The sequence below is a fragment of the Ranitomeya variabilis genome, chromosome 6 (genome assembly GCF_051348905.1).
Source record: "Ranitomeya variabilis isolate aRanVar5 chromosome 6, aRanVar5.hap1, whole genome shotgun sequence".
NCBI lineage: Eukaryota > Metazoa > Chordata > Amphibia > Anura > Dendrobatidae > Ranitomeya > Ranitomeya variabilis.
Window position 1 is genome coordinate 561,224,609 of NC_135237.1, and position 23,911 is coordinate 561,248,519.

At 51.8% G+C, this 23,911-nt stretch overlaps 1 protein-coding gene across 7 annotated transcripts in view; it reads right to left on the reverse strand.

Annotated features, from left to right (window-relative positions):
* Positions 1-23,911, reverse strand: part of TSNARE1 (t-SNARE domain containing 1) — a 248,681-nt gene that overhangs the window by 174,720 nt on the left and 50,050 nt on the right. For 6 of the 7 annotated variants that reach the window (XM_077271329.1, XM_077271328.1, XM_077271326.1 and 3 more), the window contains one exon: positions 9,975-10,100. In XM_077271329.1, the coding sequence (XP_077127444.1) occupies positions 9,975-10,059 (85 nt within the window). In that variant the 5' untranslated portion in view covers positions 10,060-10,100. Of the gene's footprint in view, positions 1-9,974; positions 10,101-23,911 lie in introns of those variants that run through there. The other variant, XM_077271325.1, reaches the window with a different exon arrangement.

Below are 23,911 nucleotides of genomic sequence, written 5' to 3' on the forward strand. Positions count from 1 at the left end.
AGTGACTGCACCAGCAGCATAGTGAGTGCAGCTCTGGAGTATAATACAGGATGTAACTCAGGATCAGTAATGTAATGTATGTACACAGTGACTGCACCAGCAGAATAGTGAGTGCAGCTCTGGAGTGTAATGCCGGATGTGAATATCCAGGAATATCTCCTGTGGGATAGATGATCATGTAAATGTTAAAATTGTGCTTCTGCTCAGCTATTTCTATCTGTAAAAACAGTTGACAATGTAACATCATGATGTAGATGTTTTACTGAGAACATTAAAAAACCCTTCACCATAAAAAGTAAATATTCACATCTATTATTGTATATATTCTGACGCATATGCTTCATGGAGAGCTAAATGTAATGTGTACAGAGCCTTATACAGTTGTTGCTGAAAGTGTTGGCGCCCTTGAAATTATTCAGGACATGAAAATGAAATGAATGAAAAATATCAACAATCTCAAGGTTACAAGTCCATCTCCCAGAGATCTGGATGTTCCTTTGTTCACAGTGTGCAACACAATAAAGAAGTTTACAACCCATTGTACTGTAGCTAATCTCCCTGGATGGAGATGACAGAGAAAATTGATGAAAGGTTGCAGCACAGGATAGTCCGGATAGTGGATAAGCAGCCCCAATGAAGGTCCAAAGAAATTCAAGCTGTCCTGCAGGCTCAGGGTGCATCATTGTAAGTGCCAACTAACTATTGGCATCTCAATGAAATTAAATACTATGGCAGGAGGACCCCACTGATGAGATGGAGACATTTAAAAGCTAGACTGTCGTTTGCTAAATTGTACGCGAGAAAGCCACAATCCTTGTGGGAAAGCGTCTTGTGGACAGACGAGACCAAGATGGAGCTTTTTGGTAACAGACATTATTCTACCGTTTACCAAAAATGGAATAAGGCTTACAAAGAAAAGAACATACTACCTACAGTCAAATATGGTGGAAGTTCAAAGATGTTTGTGTTTGTATTGCTGCCTCTGGCACTGGGAACCTTGACTGTGTGGACGGTATCATGAAATTTGAAGATTACCAAAGAATTTTGGGTCGCATTGCTGTGTCAGAAAGCTGGTTTTCCTTCCTAGGTCATCGATCTTCAAACAGGAAAATGACCCCAAACTTACGAAGTCCCCAGAAATGGATGGAAACAAAGCACTGGTTTTTTTTCTGTGTTGATCCAATACACACAATGGACAAACGTGTGCAAAACAGAACTTGTTTAATTAAATGATTCTCTGGGAGAAATACTTAATTTTGTGGAACAGTTTTTAGGGTGCCAACACTTTCGGCCATGAGTGTACATATTCCTAAACAACAGACGCGTCATGATACATCTCCCTGCTCAGTGTGTGACATCCGTGGGTTAACCACAGAGACATCATGTGAATCCCCCGCACGTCACCCGCAGTATACATCATCCACCTCCCTACACACAACCTGCTGCTGCACCAGACAGTCTCCATGTAAGGAACAGAAGGAAAATCCCCTTCCCCTGGTGAGACCCCGCTCTGCCGCCCACCTGGCTCCGAGTCACGAGCGCAGCTCCGCGCCGTCCCACTCACACACTGCAGCAGCCGCTCAGACACATTCTTGGAAAGCATTTCACAACACACAGATTTCCATCAGAGAAAGCAGATCTCCTCCTCCATGAAACGATCATCCTTCCCGGACCCCACCGCCCACTGATGGTGGCGACTGCGCTACTGGCGGCCATATTGGCGGATCTGAGCCTGTGATGCTGCGAGGGGCAGAGCTGCTGCGGCGCCTCCTTTCATTGACAAGGGCCACAAAGGCTTTAGGGTCAGAGAACAAAACCGTCTCGGAGTGCGATTATTAACCAAGAGGTTCATGGCGCATGCGAGTAACGACGCAGGACGGGGCGAGATCCGACAGACCCCGGCCCAGAGTCCGCGCTGCACTGGGGTCTTTTTCTGTCTATTTCTTAGTTGGTTCCTCTGTTACTTTTTGTCTCATCTAACGTCCTTCTTCTCGGTTTCCGCTGCTCGCCATTATGGGCGGTTTGGCTTCTCTAGATGTATTTACGTAATTCATCAAGTTTCTCCATTTTTGCACAAAGTCTGCTCCGTTATAGCAGAGCAAGAGTTTTTAGGCTAATAAGTTGCAAAAAAAAAAAGGCAGCTAACGACAAAAAATGAAAAGTATTTTTTATTTTGCATAAAATTCTTGAACTGAGCACTGGAGAGGCAGGGGTCAGCCGGGGAGGCCGAGAGCGCCAGGGGAGGCTGCAGAGAGCCGGGGCAGGCCGCAAAGAGCCGGGGGAGGCCGCAGAGAGCCGGGCGAGGCCGCAGAGAGCCGGGCGAGGCCGCAGAGAGCCGGGCGAGGCCGCAGAGAGCCGGGCGAGGCCGCAGAGAGCCGGGCGAGGCCGCAGAGAGCCGGGCGAGGCCGCAGAGAGCCGGGGGAGGCTGCAGAGAGCCGGGGGAGGCTGCAGAGAACAGAGGCTGCAGAGAACAGAGGCCACAGATAACCAGGAGAGGTCACAGAGAGTCGGGGAGGCCAACAGCGCCAGGGGAGGCTGTAGAGAGCAGAGGCTGCAGAGTGCCGGGGAGGCCACAGAGAGCCAGGGGAGGTTGCAGAGAGCCGAGGGAGGCCACAGAGAGCAGAGGCTGCAGAGAGCCGGGGGAGGCCGCAGAGAGCCGGGGAGGCTGACAGCGCCGGGGGAGGCTGCAGAGATCCGGGGGAGGCCGCAGAGAGCAGGGGGAGGCCGCAGAGAGCAGGGGGAGGTTGCAGAGAACAGAGGCCGAGAGCCCGGGGAGGCTGCAGAGAACAGAGGCCGCAGATAACCAGGGGAGGCCGCAGAGAGCCGGGGAGGCCGACAGCGCCGGGGGAGGCTGCACAAAGTCGGGGAGGCCGCAGAGGCAGAGGCCACAGAGAGCCGGGGGAGGCCACAGAGAGCCAGGGAGGTTGCAGAGGCAGAGGCCGCAGGGAGATGGGGAGGCCACAGAGGTCACTGACTGGCTGCAGCGGTCAGGTGACTAGTGATGGCGACATCATCCCATGGGAGCGTCGGAGGGGTCCAGTGGAAAAGTATGATTTCTAACCTTTATGAACTTTGCTAAAGTAGGAGTGCACCCCTTTGAGTCAGGACAGGTATTTAGTCTTAAAGGGTTAGCACATTTATCAGTCCCAGGGGTGGGGAATTTAGTCTTAAAGGGGTTGAACATTTATGGGTCCCGGGGGTGGGATATTCCATAAATGTGCGAGATAGAACGGCTTTAGACAGTGGTGCTGCTCCTGCTGCACTGTATCAGTAGTAATACTACAAGTCTCAGCATGTCCTCCGCTGCGCAGACTAGAGCATGCTGGGAGCTGCACGCTCTAGCATAGGAGGGCCGTAGGCTGCAGACAGTCGCTCTATATGAACGCTGCAGACCGTCGCACAGCCTTAGTTCCAGTCTATTGCTGTAATCTGAGATTCCAATAATCCAGCACAGAGCAGGAAGGAACCAGCGGACGATGAGCGTCTGATAATCCGGAATATCTGTAATCTAGCGCTTCCGATCAGCTTGTCCTCTCCTGGTAATAAGACGGCTTCTCTGCAGAGCGCAGCTGTGAGGGGTCCGCGCCGTGTAATGTCTCCCCCGTCCCTGGGCGTCTCGGTGACTGCAGCATCTGGTCTGATGAGGTAGAAGACGCTGCCGTACACCAATCACCCCCAACACACGGCCGGCCCAACAACTACCACCCCCAACACACGGCCTGCCCAACAACTACCACCCCAACACACGGCCTGCCCAACAACTACCACCCCCAACACACGGCCTGCCCAACAACTACCACCCCCAACACACGGCCTGCCCAACAACTACCACCCCCAACACACGGCAGGCCCAACAACTACCACCCCCAACACACGGCCGGCCCAACAACTACCACCCCCAGCACACGGCCTGCCCAACAACTACCACCCCCAGCATACGGCCTGCCCAACAACTACCACCCCCAGCACACGGCAGGCCCAACAACTACCACCCCCAACACACGGCCGGCCCAACAACTACCACCCCCAGCACACGGCCTGCCCAACAACTACAACCCCCAGCACACGGCCTGCCCAACAACTACCACCCCCAGCACACGGCCTGCCCAACAACTACCACCCCCAACACACGGCCTGCCCAACAACTACCACGCCCAACACACGGCTTGCCCAACAACTACCACCCCCAACACACGGCAGGCCCAACAACTACCACCCCCAACACACGGCCTGCCCAACAACTACCACCCCCAACACACGGCAGGCCCAACAACTACCACCCCCAACACATGGCCGGCCCAACAACTACCACCCCCAGCACACGGCCTGCCCAACAACTACCACCCCCAGCATACGGCCTGCCCAACAACTACCACCCCCAGCACACGGCAGGCCCAACAACTACCACCCCCAGCATACGGCCTGCCCAACAACTACCACCCCAACACACGGCCTGCCCAACAACTACCACCCCCAGCACACGGCCTGCCCAACAACTACCACCCCCAGCACACGGCCTGCCCAACAACTACCACCCCCAGCATACGGCCTGCCCAACAACTACCACCCCCAGCATACGGCCTGCCCAACAACTACCACCCCAACACACGGCCTGCCCAACTACCACCCCCAGCACACGGCCTGCTCAACAACTACCACCCCCAACACACGGCCTGCCCAACAACTACCACCCCCAACACACGGCCTGCCCAACAACTACCACCCCCAGCACACGGCCTGCCCAACAACTACCACCCCCAACACATGGCAGGCCCAACAACTACCACCCCCAACACACGGCCGGCCCAACAACTACCACCCCCAGCACACGGCCTGCCCAACAACTACCACCCCCAGCATACGGCCTGCCCAACAACTACCACCCCCAGCACACGGCCTGCCCAACAACTACCACCCCAACACACGGCCTGCCCAACAACTACCACCCCCAGCACACGGCCTGCCCAACAACTACCACCCCCAGCATACGGCCTGCCCAACAACTACCACCCCCAACACACGGCCTGCCCAACAACTACCACCCCCAACACACGGCCTGCCCAACAACTACCACCCCCAACACACGGCCTGCCCAACAACTACCACCCCCAACACACGGCCTGCCCAACAACTACCACCCCCAACACACGGCCTGCCCAACAACTACCACCCCAACACACGGCCTGCCCAACAACTACCACCCCCGACACACGGCCTGCCCAACAACTACCACCCCCAAGACACTGCCGGCCCAACAACTACCACCCCCAACACACGGCCTGCCCAACAACTACCACCCCCAACGCATGGCCGGCCCAACAACTACAACCCCCAACACACGGCCTGCCCAACAACTACCACCCCCAACGCACGGCCTGCCCAACAACTACCACCCCCAACAGCTGCTCCCCGGCAGCGGAACTCCCAGCAGGCGCTCACAGCCCCTGATCATTAGGACATTTGTTGCACTGAGATCTCAAGTAACAGCATCAAGAAACCTTGCAGAACTTTGAATGCAGCTCTGGATGCGACTGGAGTAAAACAATATCAGTTTGGAGACACGAGTGGAAAAATAACTGAACCGTTTTACTCCAGGCACATCCAGATCTGCGAGTATTTTCGGATCTCATCTTATTGAACAGTGATACAACAATGGAATGCAGAACTTTGAATGCAGCTCTGGATGTGACAGTAGTATGGCCTGTGATAAGTAAAGCAAACTATCGGTGTGCGAGTCTGTTGGTCCTGTAGGGGGCAGCAGAATGATATGGGATCCTGAATCTTGACTGAGAAGAGGAAACTGGCAGAACCGTGATTGCAGCTCTGGATGTAACAGAGGAAACTAGCACAACCGTGATTGCAGCTCTGGATGTGACAAAGAGGAAACTAGCACAACCGTGATTGCAGCTCTATATGTGACATAGCATATTAGAAACCTTTCGGTGATTTTTTTTAAACTTTTTTGGCCACGTGTCAGATCCAGGGGTGAAACTTGGGGCCTCTGTTCATGTCCGCCGTGACGCTTTATGGGCAGAGCGCTGCTGTCCACGCTCGGTGCGAATCCTCGGAGCGGCGCTCCGTACGTACCACAGAACAGACGGGAGGAAATAATAATAAATCTCTGCAGGAAGTATACCGGAGGGGGCACTAAATATAGACCCCATAAATCTCTCACCGGAGGCGGCGGCTGCCGGCGCAGAGGCTCATTTATAATACTTAGGCATTACTTTTTTACAAAACCATTACCGACAAACTGCGGCCGGCCGACGAGGCACGTGGGAGCGCAAGCCCCGATGGTCCCCGGGCAGAGGACAGATGAATTGCGCTGCTGATGAGTGATAATCACACCTCGTGGGACCCCCGGTCCACACCGCGCCATTTATCTCACATTCTCTAGAAGTATCGGCATATTTATATAAAATGTGTTTATAAATGATTGAGGCCGACAACAAACCGAGAACCGTAGAACTGAAGCCCAACCCGTCCATAGACTGCCGGGATAACGCCGCCATACCGAGCCCATATAATGCAGCGCACATAAGACTAACACATAGTTTATGGATACTAAGTATTATATGGGCACTAAGAAACCACAAAGCAGCGCCAGAGGAAGAGGGGGCGGGCCTCACCTACCCTGCCAGAGGAAGAGGGGGCGGGCCTCACCTACCCTGCCAGAGGAAGAGGGGGCGGGCCTCACCTCCCCGGCCAGAGGAAGAGGGGGCGGGCCTCACCTACCCTGCCAGAGGAAGAGGGGGCGGGCCTCACCTACCCTGCCAGAGGAAGAGGGGGCGGGCCTCACCTACCCTGCCAGAGGAAGAGGGGGCGGGCCTCACCTCCCCTGCCAGAGGAAGAGGGGGCGGGCCTCACCTCCCCTGCCAGAGGAAGAGGGGGCGGGCCTCACCTCCCCGGCCAGAGGAAGAGGGGGCGGGCCTCACCTACCCTGCCAGAGGAAGAGGGGGCGGGCCTCACCTACCCTGCCAGAGGAAGAGGGGGCGGGTCTCACCTACCCTGCCAGAGGAAGAGGGGGCGGGCCTCACCTACCCTGCCAGAGGAAGAGGGGGCGGGCCTCACCTCCCCGGCCAGAGGAAGAGGGGGCGGGCCTCACCTCCCCGGTCAGAGGAAGAGGGGGCGGGCCTCACCTCCCCTGCCAGAGGAAGAGGGGGCGGGCCTCACCTCCCCGGTCAGAGGAAGAGGGGGCGGGCCTCACCTCCCCTGCCAGAGGAAGAGGGGGCGGGCCTCACCTCCCCTGCCAGAAGAAGAGGGGGTGGGCCTCACCTCCCCGGCCAGAGGAAGAGGGGGCGGGCCTCACCTCCCCGGCCAGAGGAAGAGGGGGCGGGCCTCACCTCCCCGGCCAGAGGAAGAGGGGGCGGGCCTCACCTACCCTGCCAGAGGAAGAGGGGGCGGGCGAGTCTGCAGACAGTCGGGGAGCGAAGCACTTGGCAGAGGGGTTAAGTGTGCGTGGTGAGGGAAACAGAGTATGATAAGCCATGTGTCTTGGCAGAAGGGGTGTACATCGATCGTGAATGCTCTGGGTGGACAGCAGCCATGAATGCTCTGTGAGATGCGGGAGGGAGGTTACTACAACTTCTCTACTGTGCGATCACCAATATGGCATCTACTATAACGCCCAACGGAGCTGTCACCCATCGCTGTTTGGGGAATGAAAGTTTGCAGACACACTGCCCTCTTAGAAGCGGAGCGAATAGGGGCCGTGTGGATGAAAGCATGGTAGTAACGGGAAGAAGATGGGAGAACCACTGGCCCCAGGGACAATGCTCCACTGCCGGCTGCAACACTGTAACGTATCACTTCTAGGAAAACATCCTCAAAGTGAAGATAGTGGAGCGCCAAGACTCTGCAGAGCCCCTGGGACACTGTCCAGCTTGTCCCGGCAGATATATCTGCTCCTGGAAAACAATACTGTGATCAGATGCACAGGTGCTTCTCAAATTAGATATTCAAAAAGTGAAACTCCTATATTCTACAAAGTCATTACACACAGAGTGATCTATTTCATGTATTTATTTCTGTTAATGTTGATGATTATGGCTTACAGCCAATGAAAACTCAAAAGTCATTATCACAGTAAATTAGAATACTTTATAACACCGGCTTGAAAAATGATTTTAAAATCTGAAATGTTGTCCTACTAAAATGTATGTTCAGTAAATGCTCTCAGTACTTGGTCGCGGCTCCTTTTGCATCAATTACTGCATCACTGCGGCGTGGCATGGAGGCGATCAGCCTGTGGCACTGCTGAGGGGTTATGGAGGCCCAGGATGCTTTGATAGCAGCCTTCAGCTCGTCTGCATTGTTGGGTCTGGTGTCTCATCTTCCTCTTGACAATACTCCATAGGATTCTCTATAGGGTTAAGGTCAGGCGAGTTTGCTGCCAATCAAGCCCAGTGATACTGTTGTGTTTACACCAGGTATTGGTACTTTTGGCAGTGTGGACAGGGGCCAAGTCCTGCTGGAGAATGACATTTCCATCTCCATAAAGCTTGTCGGCAGAGGGAACCATGAAGTGCTGTAAAATCTCCTGGTAGATGGCTGCGCTGACTTTGGTCTTGATAAAACACAGTGGACCTACACCAGCAGATGACATGGCTCCCCAAACCATCACTGATTGTGGAGACTTCACACTAGACCTCCAGCCGCTTGGACTGTGTCCTCTCCACTCTTCCTACAGACTGTGGGACCTTGATTTCAAAATGAAATAAAAAATTTACTTTCCGTGTGGAGCGTCAGTGACGGCCTTCTGGACATCTGTCAGTCAGGAGTCTTCCCCATGATTGTGGAGCTACTGAAACACACTAACGGACCTTATTAAACACTTAGGAAGCCTTTGCAGGTGTAATTTGTTAATTATTCTAATTTCCTGAGATAATGACTTATGGGTTTTCTTTGGCTGTAAGCCATAATCATCAACATTAACAGAAATAAACACGTGAAATAGATCACTCTGTAATGACTCTATAGAATATAGGAGATTCACTTTTTGTATTGAAGAACTGAAATAAATTCACATTTTGATTATATTCTTATTTTTTGAGAACTTGTATATTACCAGAGTTCCCATAATGCACTGCAAAGGAGACATCGGCATTACAGAGAATGCAGCTCCGGGTGTGACTGGAGAAAAATAATGTAACTCTGGCTCAGTAGGGGGGGGAGGAAATTATTTTCAAATTACCGTAGCCGTATTCTGTGAAGCACTGAGTGCACAGACCATAAAGCTCAGAAATCATTAAAATATGGAGGAAAAAAAAAGGTGGATGTGTTACATAATATTATCTAGTATACAGGGGTATAAGAGAGTGTCACACCGCAGGGGAACCTGTGCACGATACCGGCCGTGCATCCAGACTGCGGGAAATCAGACGAGCCGCACATCATGTGATGCGGGGACGAGCGACCCCTTTAAGGGCGATTAGTGCCGCAGTAGTGGCACAATAGGAGACATCTCGGTGCTGCACCGACGGGACTTTCCTCCTCCACGACAAGCCTTGTAATATACAGAGGAGCCGCGGCTGTGCTACACACATAGGAATGGTTGGTTTGTTGTCTGTTACTATGGAGACGCATGGATCTGCACAAGGGCTGTATACCGAGAATGTGTTTATGGCCAGACTGGTCTCATCCCGGCCATACAGGATAAGACCAATGAATGTCATGGACAGGTTCAATGTTCCTCTCGCCGACCACCCTGCGGAGTCTCGTAGAGACACAGACAGCAGGAGAACTGGATCCGCTATGAGATTGTGGGGCTGTGGGTCTATACTGGATCCCCCATAGGCAGGGATCAGTAACCTGCAGCATTCAGGGCATGCTGAGTGTTGTAGTTCCACAGGTTGCCATGTGGTTGTCACACATCGCAGTTCAGTCGCCCCTCTGTACACTGCAGAGCTGCCCGTGCCCCCCGCACCGTAGACCTGGGTATGGAGGGGCAGCAGAGAGCCGAGCCTTGCTCGTACCTAGGGGTTGATATCCTTGAGCAGAGTGTCCGCCAAAGGGGTTCCTGCTTCCAAATCCACTGCCATCAACAGAGCCATACGACATGTTGGAAAACCGGATTCAGGCTGGAAGGAGGCGCAGGAGAGCTGGAAAACAAGGAGAAAGAAGTGAGGATGACTCCGGTCCTGTCCCACAATACAGCTCATACATTCACAATAGCACCGCAAACAACAACAACAACAACAGAGGGGGCCGACACAGAAGGGGCACCCGAGAGATCAGTGCCTCCATACACTGCATATACTGCAAACACATACAGTATGGGGGTCCGGGGCATGTACAGACTGCAGTGACTGCACACCATGCACGCAATCAGATGAGATCGATGATCAACATCACAGAACCCATCACTGGTCACATACTTATCGAGACCGACATCCCCGGCCGCCTTGTATCAGCGAGTGCAATAACATGTGGCAGAAAATTCCAGCCACACTGCTCGTACAGCGAAGAATCCAATCACACTGCACGTACAGCGAAGAATCCATAGTCTCACTGCACGTACAGCGAAGAATCCATAGTCTCACTGCTCGTACAGTGAAGAATCCATAGTCTCACTGCTCGTACAGTACAGAATTCATAGTCTCACTGCTCGTACAGCGAAGAATCCAATCACACTGCACGTACAGCGAAGAATCCATAGTCTCACTGCACGTACAGCGAAGAATCCATAGTCTCACTGCTCGTACAGTGAAGAATCCATAGTCTCACTGCTCGTACAGTACAGAATTCATAGTCTCACTGCTCGTACAGCAAAAAATCCATAGTCTCACTGCTCGTACAGTGAAGAATCCATAGTCACACTGCTCGTACAGTACAGAATTCATAGTCTCACTGCTCGTACAGTACAGAATCCATAGTCTCACTGCTCGTACAGCGAAGAATCCATAGTCTCACTGCTCGTTCAGTGAAGAATCCAGTCTCACTGCTCGTACAGTAAAGAATCCAATCAAACTGCTCTTACAGTGAAGAATCCATAGTCTTACTGCTCGTACAGTGAAGAATCCATAACCTCACTGCTCTTACAGCGAAGAATCCATCGTCTCACTGCTCGTACAGAGAAGAATCCATAGTCTCACTGCTCATACAGCAAAGAATCCAATCACACTGCTCTTACAGTGAAGAATCCATAGTCTCACTGCTCTTAAAAGTGAAGAATCCATAGTCTCACTGCTCGTACAGTACAGAATTCATAGTCTCACTGCTCGTACAGTACAGAATTCATAGTCTCACTGCTCGTACAGCGAAGAATCCAGTCTCACTGCTCGTACAGCGAAGAATCCATAGTCTCACTGCTTGTACAGCGAAGAACCCATAGTCTCACTGCTCGTACAGAGAAGAATCCATAGTCTCACTGCTCGTACAGTGAAGAATCCAGTCTCACTGCTCGTACAGTGAAGAATCCAATCACACTGCTCTTACAGTGAAGAATCCATAGTCTCACTGCTCGTACAGAGAAGAATCCATAGTCTCACTGCTTGTACAGCGAAGAACCCATAGTCTCACTGCTCGTACAGAGAAGAATCCATAGTCTCACTGCTCGTACAGTGAAGAATCCAGTCTCACTGCTCGTACAGTGAAGAATCCAATCACACTGCTCTTACAGTGAAGAGTCCATAGTCTCACTGCTCGTACAGCGAAGAATCCAGTCTCACTGCTCGTACAGCGAAGAATCCATAGTCTCACTGCTTGTACAGCGAAGAACCCATAGTCTCACTGCTCGTACAGTGAAGAATCCAGTCTCACTGCTCGTACAGTGAAGAATCCATAGTCTCACTGCTCTTACAGTGAAGAATCCATAGTCTCACTGCTCAAAGTATATAATCACTGTCTGCGATGAAGGAAGTTTTCCTCTGCTCCATGTCACAGTAATAGGTGTAAAAATATCATTATACAGAGGTATTTCTACATTGGAATAACAGCACCCAGAAGACTTTGTTTTTGCAAACTGAACAACCACAGTGTTAGCTCACAGTCATCAGCAGCTCGCCCCAACCCTTCATAACCATGGCCGCTCTATATACAGCAGATACAATGTATCCTCCTCTATATACAGCAGGTACAATGTATCGTCCTCTATATACAGCAGATACAATGTATCGTCCTCTATATACAGCAGATACAATGTATTGCCCTCTATATACAGCAGATACAATGTATCGTCCTCTGTATACAGCAGATACAATGTATTGTCCTCTATATACAGCAGGTACAATGTATCGTCCTCTATATACAGCAGATACAATGTATCGCCCTCTCTATACAGCAGATACAATGTATCGCCCTCTCTATACAGCAGATACAATGTATCGCCCTCTCTATACAGCAGATACAATGTATCACCCTCTCTATACAGCAGATACAATGTATCATCCTCTATATACAGTGGATACAATGTATCGCCCTCTCTATACAGCAGATACAATGCATCGTCCTCTATATACAGCAGATACAATGTATCGCCCTCTCTATACAGCAGATACAATGTATTGCCCTCTCTATACAGCAGATACAATGTATCGTCCTCTATATACAGCAGATACAATGTATTGTCCTCTATATACAGCAGATACAATGCATTGCCCTCTCTATACAGCAGATACAATGTATCGTCCTCTATATACAGCAGATACAATGTATCGTCCTCTATATACAGCAGATACAATGTGTCATCCTCTATATACAGCAGATACAATGCATCATCCTCTATATACAGCAGATACAATGTATTGCCCTCTCTATACAGCAGATACAATGTATCGTCCTCTATATACAGCAGATACAATGTATCGCCCTCTCTATACAGCAGATACAATGTATCGTCCTCTCTATACAGCAGATACAATGTATTGCCCTCTCTATACAGCAGATACAATGTATCGTCCTCTATATACAGCAGATACAATGCATCATCCTCTATATACAGCAGATACAATGTATCGCCCTCTCTATACAGCAGATACAATGTATCGTCCTCTATATACAGCAGATACAATGTATCGTCCTCTGTATACAGCAGATACAATGTATCGTCCTCTATATACAGCAGATACAATGTATCGCCCTCTCTATACAGCAGATACAATGTATCGCCCTCTCTATACAGCAGATACAATGTATCGCCCTCTCTATACAGCAGATACAATGTATCGCCCTCTCTATACAGCAGATACAATGTATCGTCCTCTATATACAGCAGATACAATGTTTCCCATCATTTCCGTTCCCTTCTTGGTTGGAATCAGAATTAAGATCATTTAGCGCTCGGCCGATAAGTTGTGACGTTTATTGAGTGTAACCCAAGTGCCTGATTTATGAGGCGAGATCCTGCTCCCCTCCAGCAGGAGCCGACCGAAGAGTAATGGAGGGAAATTCAATAGCGAATATTAACTACGGACTGGTGAGGAGAGCAGCCACGTGAGGAGCCCGGATGTACTGTGCAGTCAGGGCGAGCGGCCGGCTCCACACCTTCAGGCCAGATTCCTAGAAAGCTCCGGAGATACCGAAGAAAACTCACCGCACGTCACAACCGAGAGCAGAACCGCAGCAGTGGGGGGACACAACGTATCACAGCGGCACCCGCTCCTCAACGTAAGATTGGGGGAAGGAACTCCCTGTTATTACAAGACGAGATCAGTCTGCTCAGAATTATACATCTCCTGTGCTTCCTCCACTTACTGGATAAAAGATGACAATTGTCTCCTGTTATCAGCCATTACTGGGGAGGTGATTACAATCTATTACTCCCTGGTATCAGCCATTCCTGGGGAGGTGATTACAATCTATTACTCCCTGGTATCAGCCATTCCTGGGGAGGCGACTGATCTATCCCATACCCATCAGACTGAGCTCCTCTGCGTGACGTCTCCTTCGCTCCTCTTACTCCTCTCCTCCAGGGTTCGGCCCCAGTCGGCCATCACCAGGTCTTGCTTACAATTCTAGCATCTTCTATTACTCAAAAGCTTAATTGGCTGATAACGAGCTTCCTCACTGGACAGACAGGTTTATGGGGAAAAATTAAGTAAAAATGCTGCTCGTATAATCTTCGCGAGACGCTTTGTGGGCTGAGAAAATTAAGAAAAAAAAAACTCTCGTGTTCATCTATTAACTGGACGATCAATATTCAATTAAGATGATATTTCTATGCAGCATAATGCCAGAGCGGCATTACTGGAGGAACCCTGACCGCGTTATCAGATCACAATGATGGGGGTTGTAGTACAAGATGCACCGCACGGCGCAGGACTCGTATCCCCAGGCCGCCTCCATCTTCACCAACAATCTGTAAAAATAACCAAATTCAGAAGTAACACAGTGAAGAATAAAGTCTCCAATACAACGTCCCCTCGTTTAGTGTTCGCAGCTCCTGTGCAGACGCGGGCTTTCTTCAATTAATCGCAGGAATAAAAAGAACAGACATCGGACGGATTCATCATCGCTTCCTTCATTATTACTTTCTGCATATGGAAACTAATGTGCAACATTCTACAGCTAATTACAAGGATCGTGCAATATTTTACTGTAAGAGGGAAAAAAAGAGCAAAAGGAAAATAACAATTTCAAACTTCGTGCGTCATTTAAATGAATTTGTTACAAATTTCATCTGTGAAAACAGAAAGACCAGAGAAAAGTTCTGTGAGTCTTGGAACTTTACAGCAGTTTCAGACAGATCCAGCAAAACGGGGGGAGACAACGAGTAGCCAAGAGTTACTCCGTTCCCCGACCAGAATATTTCTGGAGAAGTGGACAGTGGAGTGAGGCACGGAGGAGAGAGGCGCGGAGGAACGAGGGATGGAGGAACGAGGGATGGAGGAGTGAGGCGCGGAGGAGCGGAGGAACGAACCATGGAGGAACAAGGGATGGAGGAACGAGGCGCGGGGGAACGAGGCGCGGGGGAACGAGGCGCGGGGGAACGAGGCGCGGGGGAACGAGGCGCGGGGGAACGAGGCGCGGGGGAACGAGGCGCGGGGGAACGAGGCGCGGGGGAACGAGGCGCGGGGGAACGAGGCGCGGGGGAACGAGGCAACGAGGCGCGGGGGAACGAGGCGCGGGGGAACGAGGCGCGGGGGAACGAGGCAACGAGGCGCGGGGGAACGAGGCGCGGGGGAACGAGGCGCGGGGGAACGAGGCGCGGGGGAACGAGGCGCGGGGGAACGAGGCGCGGGGGAACGAAGCATGTAGGAACAAGGGATGGAGGAACGAGGGATGGAGGAACGAGGCGCGGAGGAACGAGGCGCGGAGGAACGAGGCGCGGAGGAACGAGGCGCGGAGGAACGAGGCGCGGAGGAACGAGGCGCGGAGGAACGAGGCGCGGAGGAACGAGGCGCGGAGGAAAGAGGCGTGGAGGAAAGAGGCATGTAGGAACAAGGGATGGAGGAACGAGGAGCGGAGGAATGAGGCATGGAGGAACAAGGGATGGAGGAACGAGGAGCGGAGGAATGAGGCATGGAGGAACGAGGCACGAGGGAACGAGGCACGGATGAGCGAGGCACGGAGGAGCGAGGCACGGAGGAGCGAGGCGCGGAGGAGCGAGGCGCGGAGGAGCGAGGCGCGGAGGAGCGAGGCGCGGAGGAGCGAGGCGCGGAGGAGCGAGGCACGGAGGAGCGAGGCACAGAGGAGCGAGGCACGGAGGAGCGAGGCACGGAGGAGTGAGGTGCGCTGTGGAGCATGGTATGGACAAGATAGGTGCACGGAGGGGCTAGGAGTGTTCCTCACATGGACACCAGGCCCTTTTAGGAAGTCCCTCAGTCACTTATTCTCCCCGTCCCTGCAACCGGAGCCTCGCCTGATACAAGATGGGCACTGACTACAATGTATCAGTCTAGAGTGGATTCTCTACGCTGGCTGCAAGTGTAACAAACCCCCAACTGTGACAAGTATTAGGTCCTAATATCCAAACTTGGGATAAAAGCAAAAATGTTTCTATTCACTGAGCGAAAACAGAAACATTGAAAATGATGAAGAATGAAAAAGTTATCAAGCGCCATCTCACTGCACGTTCCTGGAAGTTTGCCCTCTCCAGAGGAGGCCACCGGAGCATGCTGAGAGTTGTAGTACTACCACCCTGATTACGGTGGTCTCCGCACACTTGGGGTCAGAGCACGGGAGCCTCACGCAGGAGCGGAGCGGCCGTGTACATTACCAGCCGACATGGAAATCCAATGACACAAGTGCTGGGGGCGGCAGAGTGATCAGTGTGATCGGGGCGCACAGTAATGAGTGTTGGGCCTGTAATCAGCGGGCGGCCGCCATCCTCCTCACAGACCGAGACAATAAGTGTTGATTGAGTCCACATTTGTCAGACGAGGAAAGGGCACACGCCGGGGACCGCAGGAGACAGACAGCAGCGTCACCATGGAGACTGCACCTAGTCTCAGAGCGGAGGTGCGAGATATAGAGGGCAATATATGTACAACGTACGGGGGGCCGCACATCATCCATGGGCAGCAGAGACCCCAGACCAAGCACACCGCCCTGTGTAACCGCAGGGAAAAGGGTCATCACCACATTATACCCCAGAGCTGCACTCACTATTCTGCTGGTGCAGTCACTGTGTACATACATTACATTACTGATCCTGAGTTACATCCTGTATTATACCCCAGAGCTGCACTCACTATTCTGCTGGTGCAGTCACTGTGTACATACATTACTGATCCTGAGTTACATCCTGTATTATACCCCAGAGCTGCACTCACTATTCTGCTGGTGCAATCACTGTGTACATACATTACATTACTGATCCTGAGTTACATCCTGTATTATACCCCAGAGCTGCACTCACTATTCTGCTGGTGCAGTCACTGTGTACATACATTACATTACTGATCCTGAGTTACATCCTGTATTATACTCCAGAGCTGCACTCACTATTCTGCTGGTGCAGTCACTGTGTACATACATTACATTACTGATCCTGAGTTACATCCTGTATTATACCCCAGAGCTGCACTCACTATTCTGCTGGTGCAGTCACTGTGTACATACATTACATTACTGATCCTGAGTTACATCCTGTATTATACCCCAGAGCTGCACTCACTATTCTGCTGGTGCAGTCACTGTGTACATACATTACATTACTGATCCTGAGTTACATCCTGTAGATCTTTTATTATAAAAATGAAAAACATTCAACAACAATAATAGCAGAAAACATAACAAAAATATTAGCCAGAAAATAATCAGTATACTGAACACTGGTCCAGCCGCTCATTCTCTCCTCTCACACATATTATACAGTATATACAGAACAACAACTTCAGGTCCGGTCACCAAACAAAATAACAATAACAAATAAAATAAACAATGGAAAACAAAGACTATATACAGGAACTTTTTTTTTTTTTTTTTTTTTAGTTTTAAATAAAATAACTACAAATTAAACAAATATATACAATACTACAAGCTATCCTCCATTCCCAACCCCCCGCACTGACCTGAGAGCTGGTCCTGCGTCTCATGCCTCAGTCCATGTCCAACGTCCATAGGCCAGATCAGGCAGTGCCAGTTTTCCCCCAAACAACCCAGTGTCCCATAGTCCCACAAGATAAACCCACCTCCCCCCCTTTCCCACCACCCAACCTAAAACCTACACCCAAATCTATATCCCCATATACAATATATACAATATATACAGCAGCACACACCACAATAATCACAACTCACGAAGCCCAAGTTCGGCGCCTGCAGCCCTACATCACTGTATAATGATCAAACAAAACAAAAATCTACAGTGTCAGCAGCAGCCCACCACCAGGAAAGGAGACGACCAGACTAGGGCACACTAAAAGAAAAGCCCCTCCAGAGGAGCGCGGCCCTCCGTGTGCCCAGTCTCCCATACTCCAGAGAGCGCACCTTCACCAGGTCACCGAGTATGGTCCTAAACACATCATCCACGGGGAGGATTTTTCGTTGCGTCGATACTAAGCACCATGCGTTCTACGTGTGATACCTAACCACTGTGCTAACTAGAAATAAGGTGCAACGGTCCCGACCACCAAGGTCTCCGAATGCTCCATAGGCCCATTCCGCATAGGAGAGACCGGCCAGCCGAGACCAACCAATGAAGGCGCCCACCCTGTTGTACACCTCTGTGTTGAAGGGACAATGAAGCAGGAAGTGGTCCATGCTTTCCAGCAAGGTACTACAATGCTCCCGAGGACAATTCCTGTCCTCAGAGCTCCTACACTTCAGATTGTCCCTCACACACAGTTTCCCATGGAAGCAGCGCCAAGCCAAGTCCCAAAACTTCAAGGGGATCCTGATAGAATTCAAAAGATGCAAACCCATCCCAAGATCCCGACGTGGGCAGTCCCTGAGCGCCAGAGGCCTCTGGAAATGGGTCAACAGAGTCCTACTGTCAAGGAGTTTCCTTGGCAGAGTCCTGATCTCCCACATTCCCAGACCCCACCGACGAATTACCTTCAGAACCAAGGTAGCGTAAGCCGGAAGATGTCCATGCCGTGTGCGAAGATCCTTCACTTGCCCTCCTGTCTCCCATTCCTGGAAGAAAAGCTGAAACCATCCCCTACAGGAGAATACCCACGGAGGAGCCCTCTCTTTCCAGAGGTTTGCAATATTGATCTTAATGAAGGTATCCACAAGGAATACCACAGGGTTGACCATACCCAACCCTCCTAGTCTCCTCGTACGGTAAGTAACCTCCCTCTTGACCAGGTTCAGTCTATTCCCCCATAACAGTTGGAAGAACAAACTGTAGACCCGAGTCCAGAGAGATTCCGGCAAGATGCACACACTGCCCAGATAAATCAGCAAAGGGAGCAGGTAAGTTTTGATCAGGTTTACCCTTTCCCTTAGGGTCAAAGACCAACCCTTCCATTGGTTCACCTTCTGAGTGGCGATCTCTAGCCTGCTGTCCCAATTTTGTTTGGGGTAATCCCCCTGGTCAAATTCGATGCCAAGGATTTTTGCAGAGATTTTGGGTCCTGGAAGGGTGTCCGGGAGATCAAAACCAGGATCTCCTCCTCCCAGCCAGAGACTCTCACACTTATCCCGGTTGATCTTGGACCCGGATGCCTCCGAGTAGCGATCTACCTCTGACATCAGCCACCCTGCCTCCTCGTGAGAGGAAACAAACTCGGTGACATCATCGGCATACGCTACCACCCTCAGAGTGGCCTCCGGTGCTGCCTGGTCCATCCCGATCCCGGCCAACGGTCCACGCTCCACCCTCCTAACAAGAGGGTCAATCGCAAACACGTACAGCAGCGGGCTCAAGGGACAACCCTGGCGAACACCGGACCCAACCTCAAAAGAGCTGCCAATCCAACCGTTCACAAGCGGGAAACTCTCTGCCCTACTGTACAAGGTCTTAGGCCAATCAACAAACCCCCCCGGCAGGCCATATCTCAGAAGGACGGACCAGAGGTACTCGTGATTAACCCGATCAAACGCTTTTGCCTGGTCCAGTGACAGCATGTACCCCTTCCAGTGACCAGCCCTACCCTGCTCCACTGCCTCCCGGACACAGAGCACAGCACTAAATGTGCTGCGGCCTGGAACAGAGCAATGCTGGGCCTCCGAAAGGAGTCGGGGTGCAAATTTCACCAGCCGATTAAACAGCACCTTTGCCAGAACCTTCCTGTCTGCATTGAGAAGCGCTATGGGACGCCAATTCTCAATGCAAGATGGGTCCTTACCCTTTGACAAGATGATCAGAGCAGACCTCCTCATTGACTTCGGCAGAGTGCCCGAGGAAAGACACTCATTGAATACCTCAGTCAAGAGGGGAACCAAAACGTCCTTAAAGGTCTTATAGAATTCAGATGTTAAGCCATCTGGACCAGGCGATTTTTTTGTGGCAAGCCCTTCAATCGCCAACTGAACTTCCTCTTCCCTGATCATTTCTGTCAAACTGTCAAGAGAGGGGTCTACCCCTGGTTCGGGGACGGCTTCAGCCAGGAAAGCCAACATCTCATCCCAATCAAGATCCCTCTTCCCCAAGAGGTGCGAGTAAAAGGATCTGACAACCTCCAGGATCCCTGATCTGGATCGCCTCAGGGACCCCGCAGTGTCGACCAGTCCTGTAACTACTTTACTATTCACTGACATCTTGCAGTTTCTGTAAGGGTCGGGCGAGCGGTACTTCCCGTAATCCCTCTCAAAAACCAAAGATGCGTGTCTATCGTACTGACACCTCATAAGCAAAGATTTCACTCTGGAGATCTCCTCGCGGCTACCTCCAGTTGAAACAAGATGTTCGAGTTTCCTCCTCAGACCCTGATACAGGCGGTACCTGCTCAGACTCCTGAGGCTCGAGAGCTGGCGGAAGAATCTCGCCACCCTTTCCTTGAACATCTCCCACCACTCTGACTTACTACTACACAGATCCAGTAAGGGTACCTGGCTCTGAAGAAAATCCTCAAAGGACTGTCTTATCGCCGCTTCTTCCAAGAGAGACGAATTGAGCCTCCAAAAGCCTCTTCCCATCCGGAGGGTCTCTGTAACATTCAGAGAAAACAAAATTAAACAGTGGTCGGAGAACTCCACCTCAACAACAGACACTGCTAAAGAGACAGCTTCCTCCTTTAAATAAAACCTATCTATTCTGGACCTACAGTTACCTCTATGATAGGTGAACCCCTCGTGGCCTGGGGTGTGCCGAATGTGGACATCCACCAGGCGAGCCTCACTAGCTATACTATTAAGGGCGACGCTATCATAAGTCAGCTTGTCTCTGGAACCTCCTCTATCTCGGGGCCTCGTGACAGCATTGAAGTCCCCTCCAAAGACAACCTGCCGACTTGTAAAAAGGTAGGGCTTGATCCTCATAAAGAGACACTTCCGGTCCCACTTAGATTGGGGACCATAGATGTTGATGAGCCGGAGCTCTTGTCCCTTCATGAGGACATCTAAGATCAGGCACCTCCCCATTTCTAACTCAATAACCCGTCGGCATTCCACCGGTGCGGTAAAAAGGACCGCCACTCCGCTATACGGCTCGGCCGCAAGAGACCAATAGGAGGGCCCGAGTCTCCACTCCCTCTTAGCTTTAAACACATCTGCCATGTTTGGCAGCCTGGTCTCTTGCAAAAAGAAAATGTCAGCTTCAACCCGGCTGAGAAAATCAAAGGCCGCAAATCTAGCTGTATTTGACTTTATGCTGGCGACATTAATGGACGCCAGCGTCAACGGAGTGGGTTCCGCCATCATTGGTGATTGAGTTAGATGGCTTTCTTTTTCCCACTACCCTTATCCTCTGCCTCAGAGGAGGAATCCTTCCCCCTCTTTAATGACAATGAGGTATCCATTCCCATGTGTTTTTTATTTTTATCGTCCTCGTCTCCGGACTCTGGGCCAGTCCCTCCCTCCAAGGATCTTACATTCCCCAAAGAAGGAGACTCGACGTCCCCTGTGAGCCCCACCGAAGCCAGAACCTCACCCTCAGCTTCCTCCTCAGAGGAAGAGATGTTTTCAAGGGCTTGGAACCGGTTAGAAAGACCAACCAGAGGGGATTCGGTTTTTCCTTCCTTAGGTACCTTGGTCAGAGCGGGAGAAGATTTTTTATCTCCCTTCTTTCTCTTCTTTTTGGTGCCAAGCTTACGCTTTTCCTGTAGCCACTGCCTATTATCCTCATCCATACTTTCATAATGGGAGGACTCTGAGGCAGAGGCACTTTCCTCCCTGTGGATCCTCCTGACCTCCTCATCCAACTCATCATCCCTCGGAGCCTCAGCAGCAAGACTGGCATCCAGAACAGGGGCCGCCCCAGTAGCCCGAGGCTCGCCCAGCTCTCTATCCTGTCTGCGCTTGTCTAGACGCCTTAGCTGGGCAGGCGTCTTTTTATTGCTTTTCTTCCTTGGCCCCTCAGCTCCCTCACCCCTGCTAGTCCCTTCCCCTGCAGAATCAGCCTCACGGCTTTCTCCCACCGGGGTCACGACTGTGTTAGCGAAGGAGCGAGGACAACGGCTGAATGGGTGACCTAACTCACCACACAGGTGGCACCTAATCTCCACACAAGATGCAGCAAGATGGCCGATATCCCCACACAATGCACACTTCTGCACAGTGCAGTTTGCGCTGAAGTGTGTGGGGTCGCTACACCTGTGACAGAGCTTCGGTTTCCCCTGGTAGAAGACCAGGATACGATCCCTACCCAGGAAGGCAGATGATGGTATGTGGGCAACCGTACCACCTGAACGCTTAAGTTTTACCATAAACGTCCAGGCACCTGACCAGATACCAAACTCGTCACGGTTTTTCTTTGGCATTTCTACCACCTCTCCATACCGGCCAAGCCACGTCATGATGTCATAACAAGAAAGCGACTCGTTACATGTCATCACGGTCACTTTCTTGACTTGGTTTTGGCGAGACACCACCTGAACGGCAAAGTCTCGCCAGCCAGGCTCATTTTTTGCCAACTCATAGTTCGACCAGAAGAGCTCAAGCCCCTCCGGCCGAACAAAGCTGACATCAAACTCAGGTGTGGAATAGGGATGTATCAAGGCGTAGATGTCAATTGCCTTGAAGCCCATCTTCAGCAGGAGCTCCACAACCTTCGACCTTGGAGGACACGCATCACTGCCCCTCCACCGAAGACGGACCACATTCCTACGCACACTACCCGGCCCGGCTGTTGGGAGGGACCACACTGTATCCCCCCCTCTTTGCTCTCGGAAGGCCCCGAGGCCATGCCTCTCTATCCAGAAGGATAGATCAACCTCTCGACCCTCTACCATTAGTGATCTCTCTCCCTTCTTTAGAGCCTCCAGGAGACGCCGTTGCAACATGCCGTCCCCAGAGCCCGGAGACGAGGAGGACGCCCTATTTCCCCCGGAGGTGACAGCGGCAAAACTCCTGACAGGTGCTGCCACCACCGGGGGGGCAACCGGACCAGAGACCACATCCACACCAACAGCATCACCATTACCCACCTCCATAGCCCCCTCACCCTCTACCAAACCAGCAACAACACCACTAGACAAAGACTTTTCCTCATCCATACCCACCACCACATTCACTCCTGCTGGACCAGTGACAACAGGGGGTGACACTTTGACCTCCGCATCATCAGGCACAAGGGGCTGAGTCTCCTCCACAGAACTGGAGGCGACCTCACCCCTGGTCTTACGTGTGCCCTCCGCATCATCAGATAATATTTTCTGCAGCTTTACTGCTGATACCAGGCGCCGCTGATCTTTCGCCGCTGTGGCGCGCCGCTGATCCTTCATATCAGCATCTTGTTGACCAGCGACACCAACACAGAACAGGACTTTAGTGGGAGGACCAGAACGCCCAGCCCCAGTAACCCCCTCACACTGCCGCCGCTTCTCAACTAAGTGATCAGCGGCAACAGTATTCAGGGGCACCGAGGCTACTGGAGCTGCCCCTGACACCGGGCTGCTCCCCCCTCCCACTGGGGAGCGCACCACAGTGTCGTGGCCTGATTTTTCGCCTGCCGTCGGGCCGCCCTCACTGTCCAGCCTCTCGGCTGATGCACCTGCTACTAAGTCCCCGCTACTACAAGCAGAGACGGAGCTCTGCGCCTCACTACCGTGCTTTGTAATCTCCCCGTGCCTTTGCACCGGATCCACAGCAGAACCCGGGCTGGGCTGGGCAACGGGGCTTATACAGCGAGCTGACCCTGCAGCCGACTCAGGGGGTACAGGGAGGGGGGCATACACATAGCTTACCGCTTCCTGCAGCTTTGGCTTGGTGGTTTTCTTTGCCTTTTTTTTCTGGCCCCCAGGTGCCTCCTATGGTAAATCATCACCAAGATGGAAGTTCTGAAGGCACACTGGGGACTCCAGGAGCTTGATCTCTGCCATTAGCGCCCCTCCCTGGCTGATGTTGTCACTGTCCTCCCCAGAGCCAGCAGAACTGCGACGAGATGTCATTGTCGCCTGTCCAGCAGGGAGCTCGCTGCACGTGG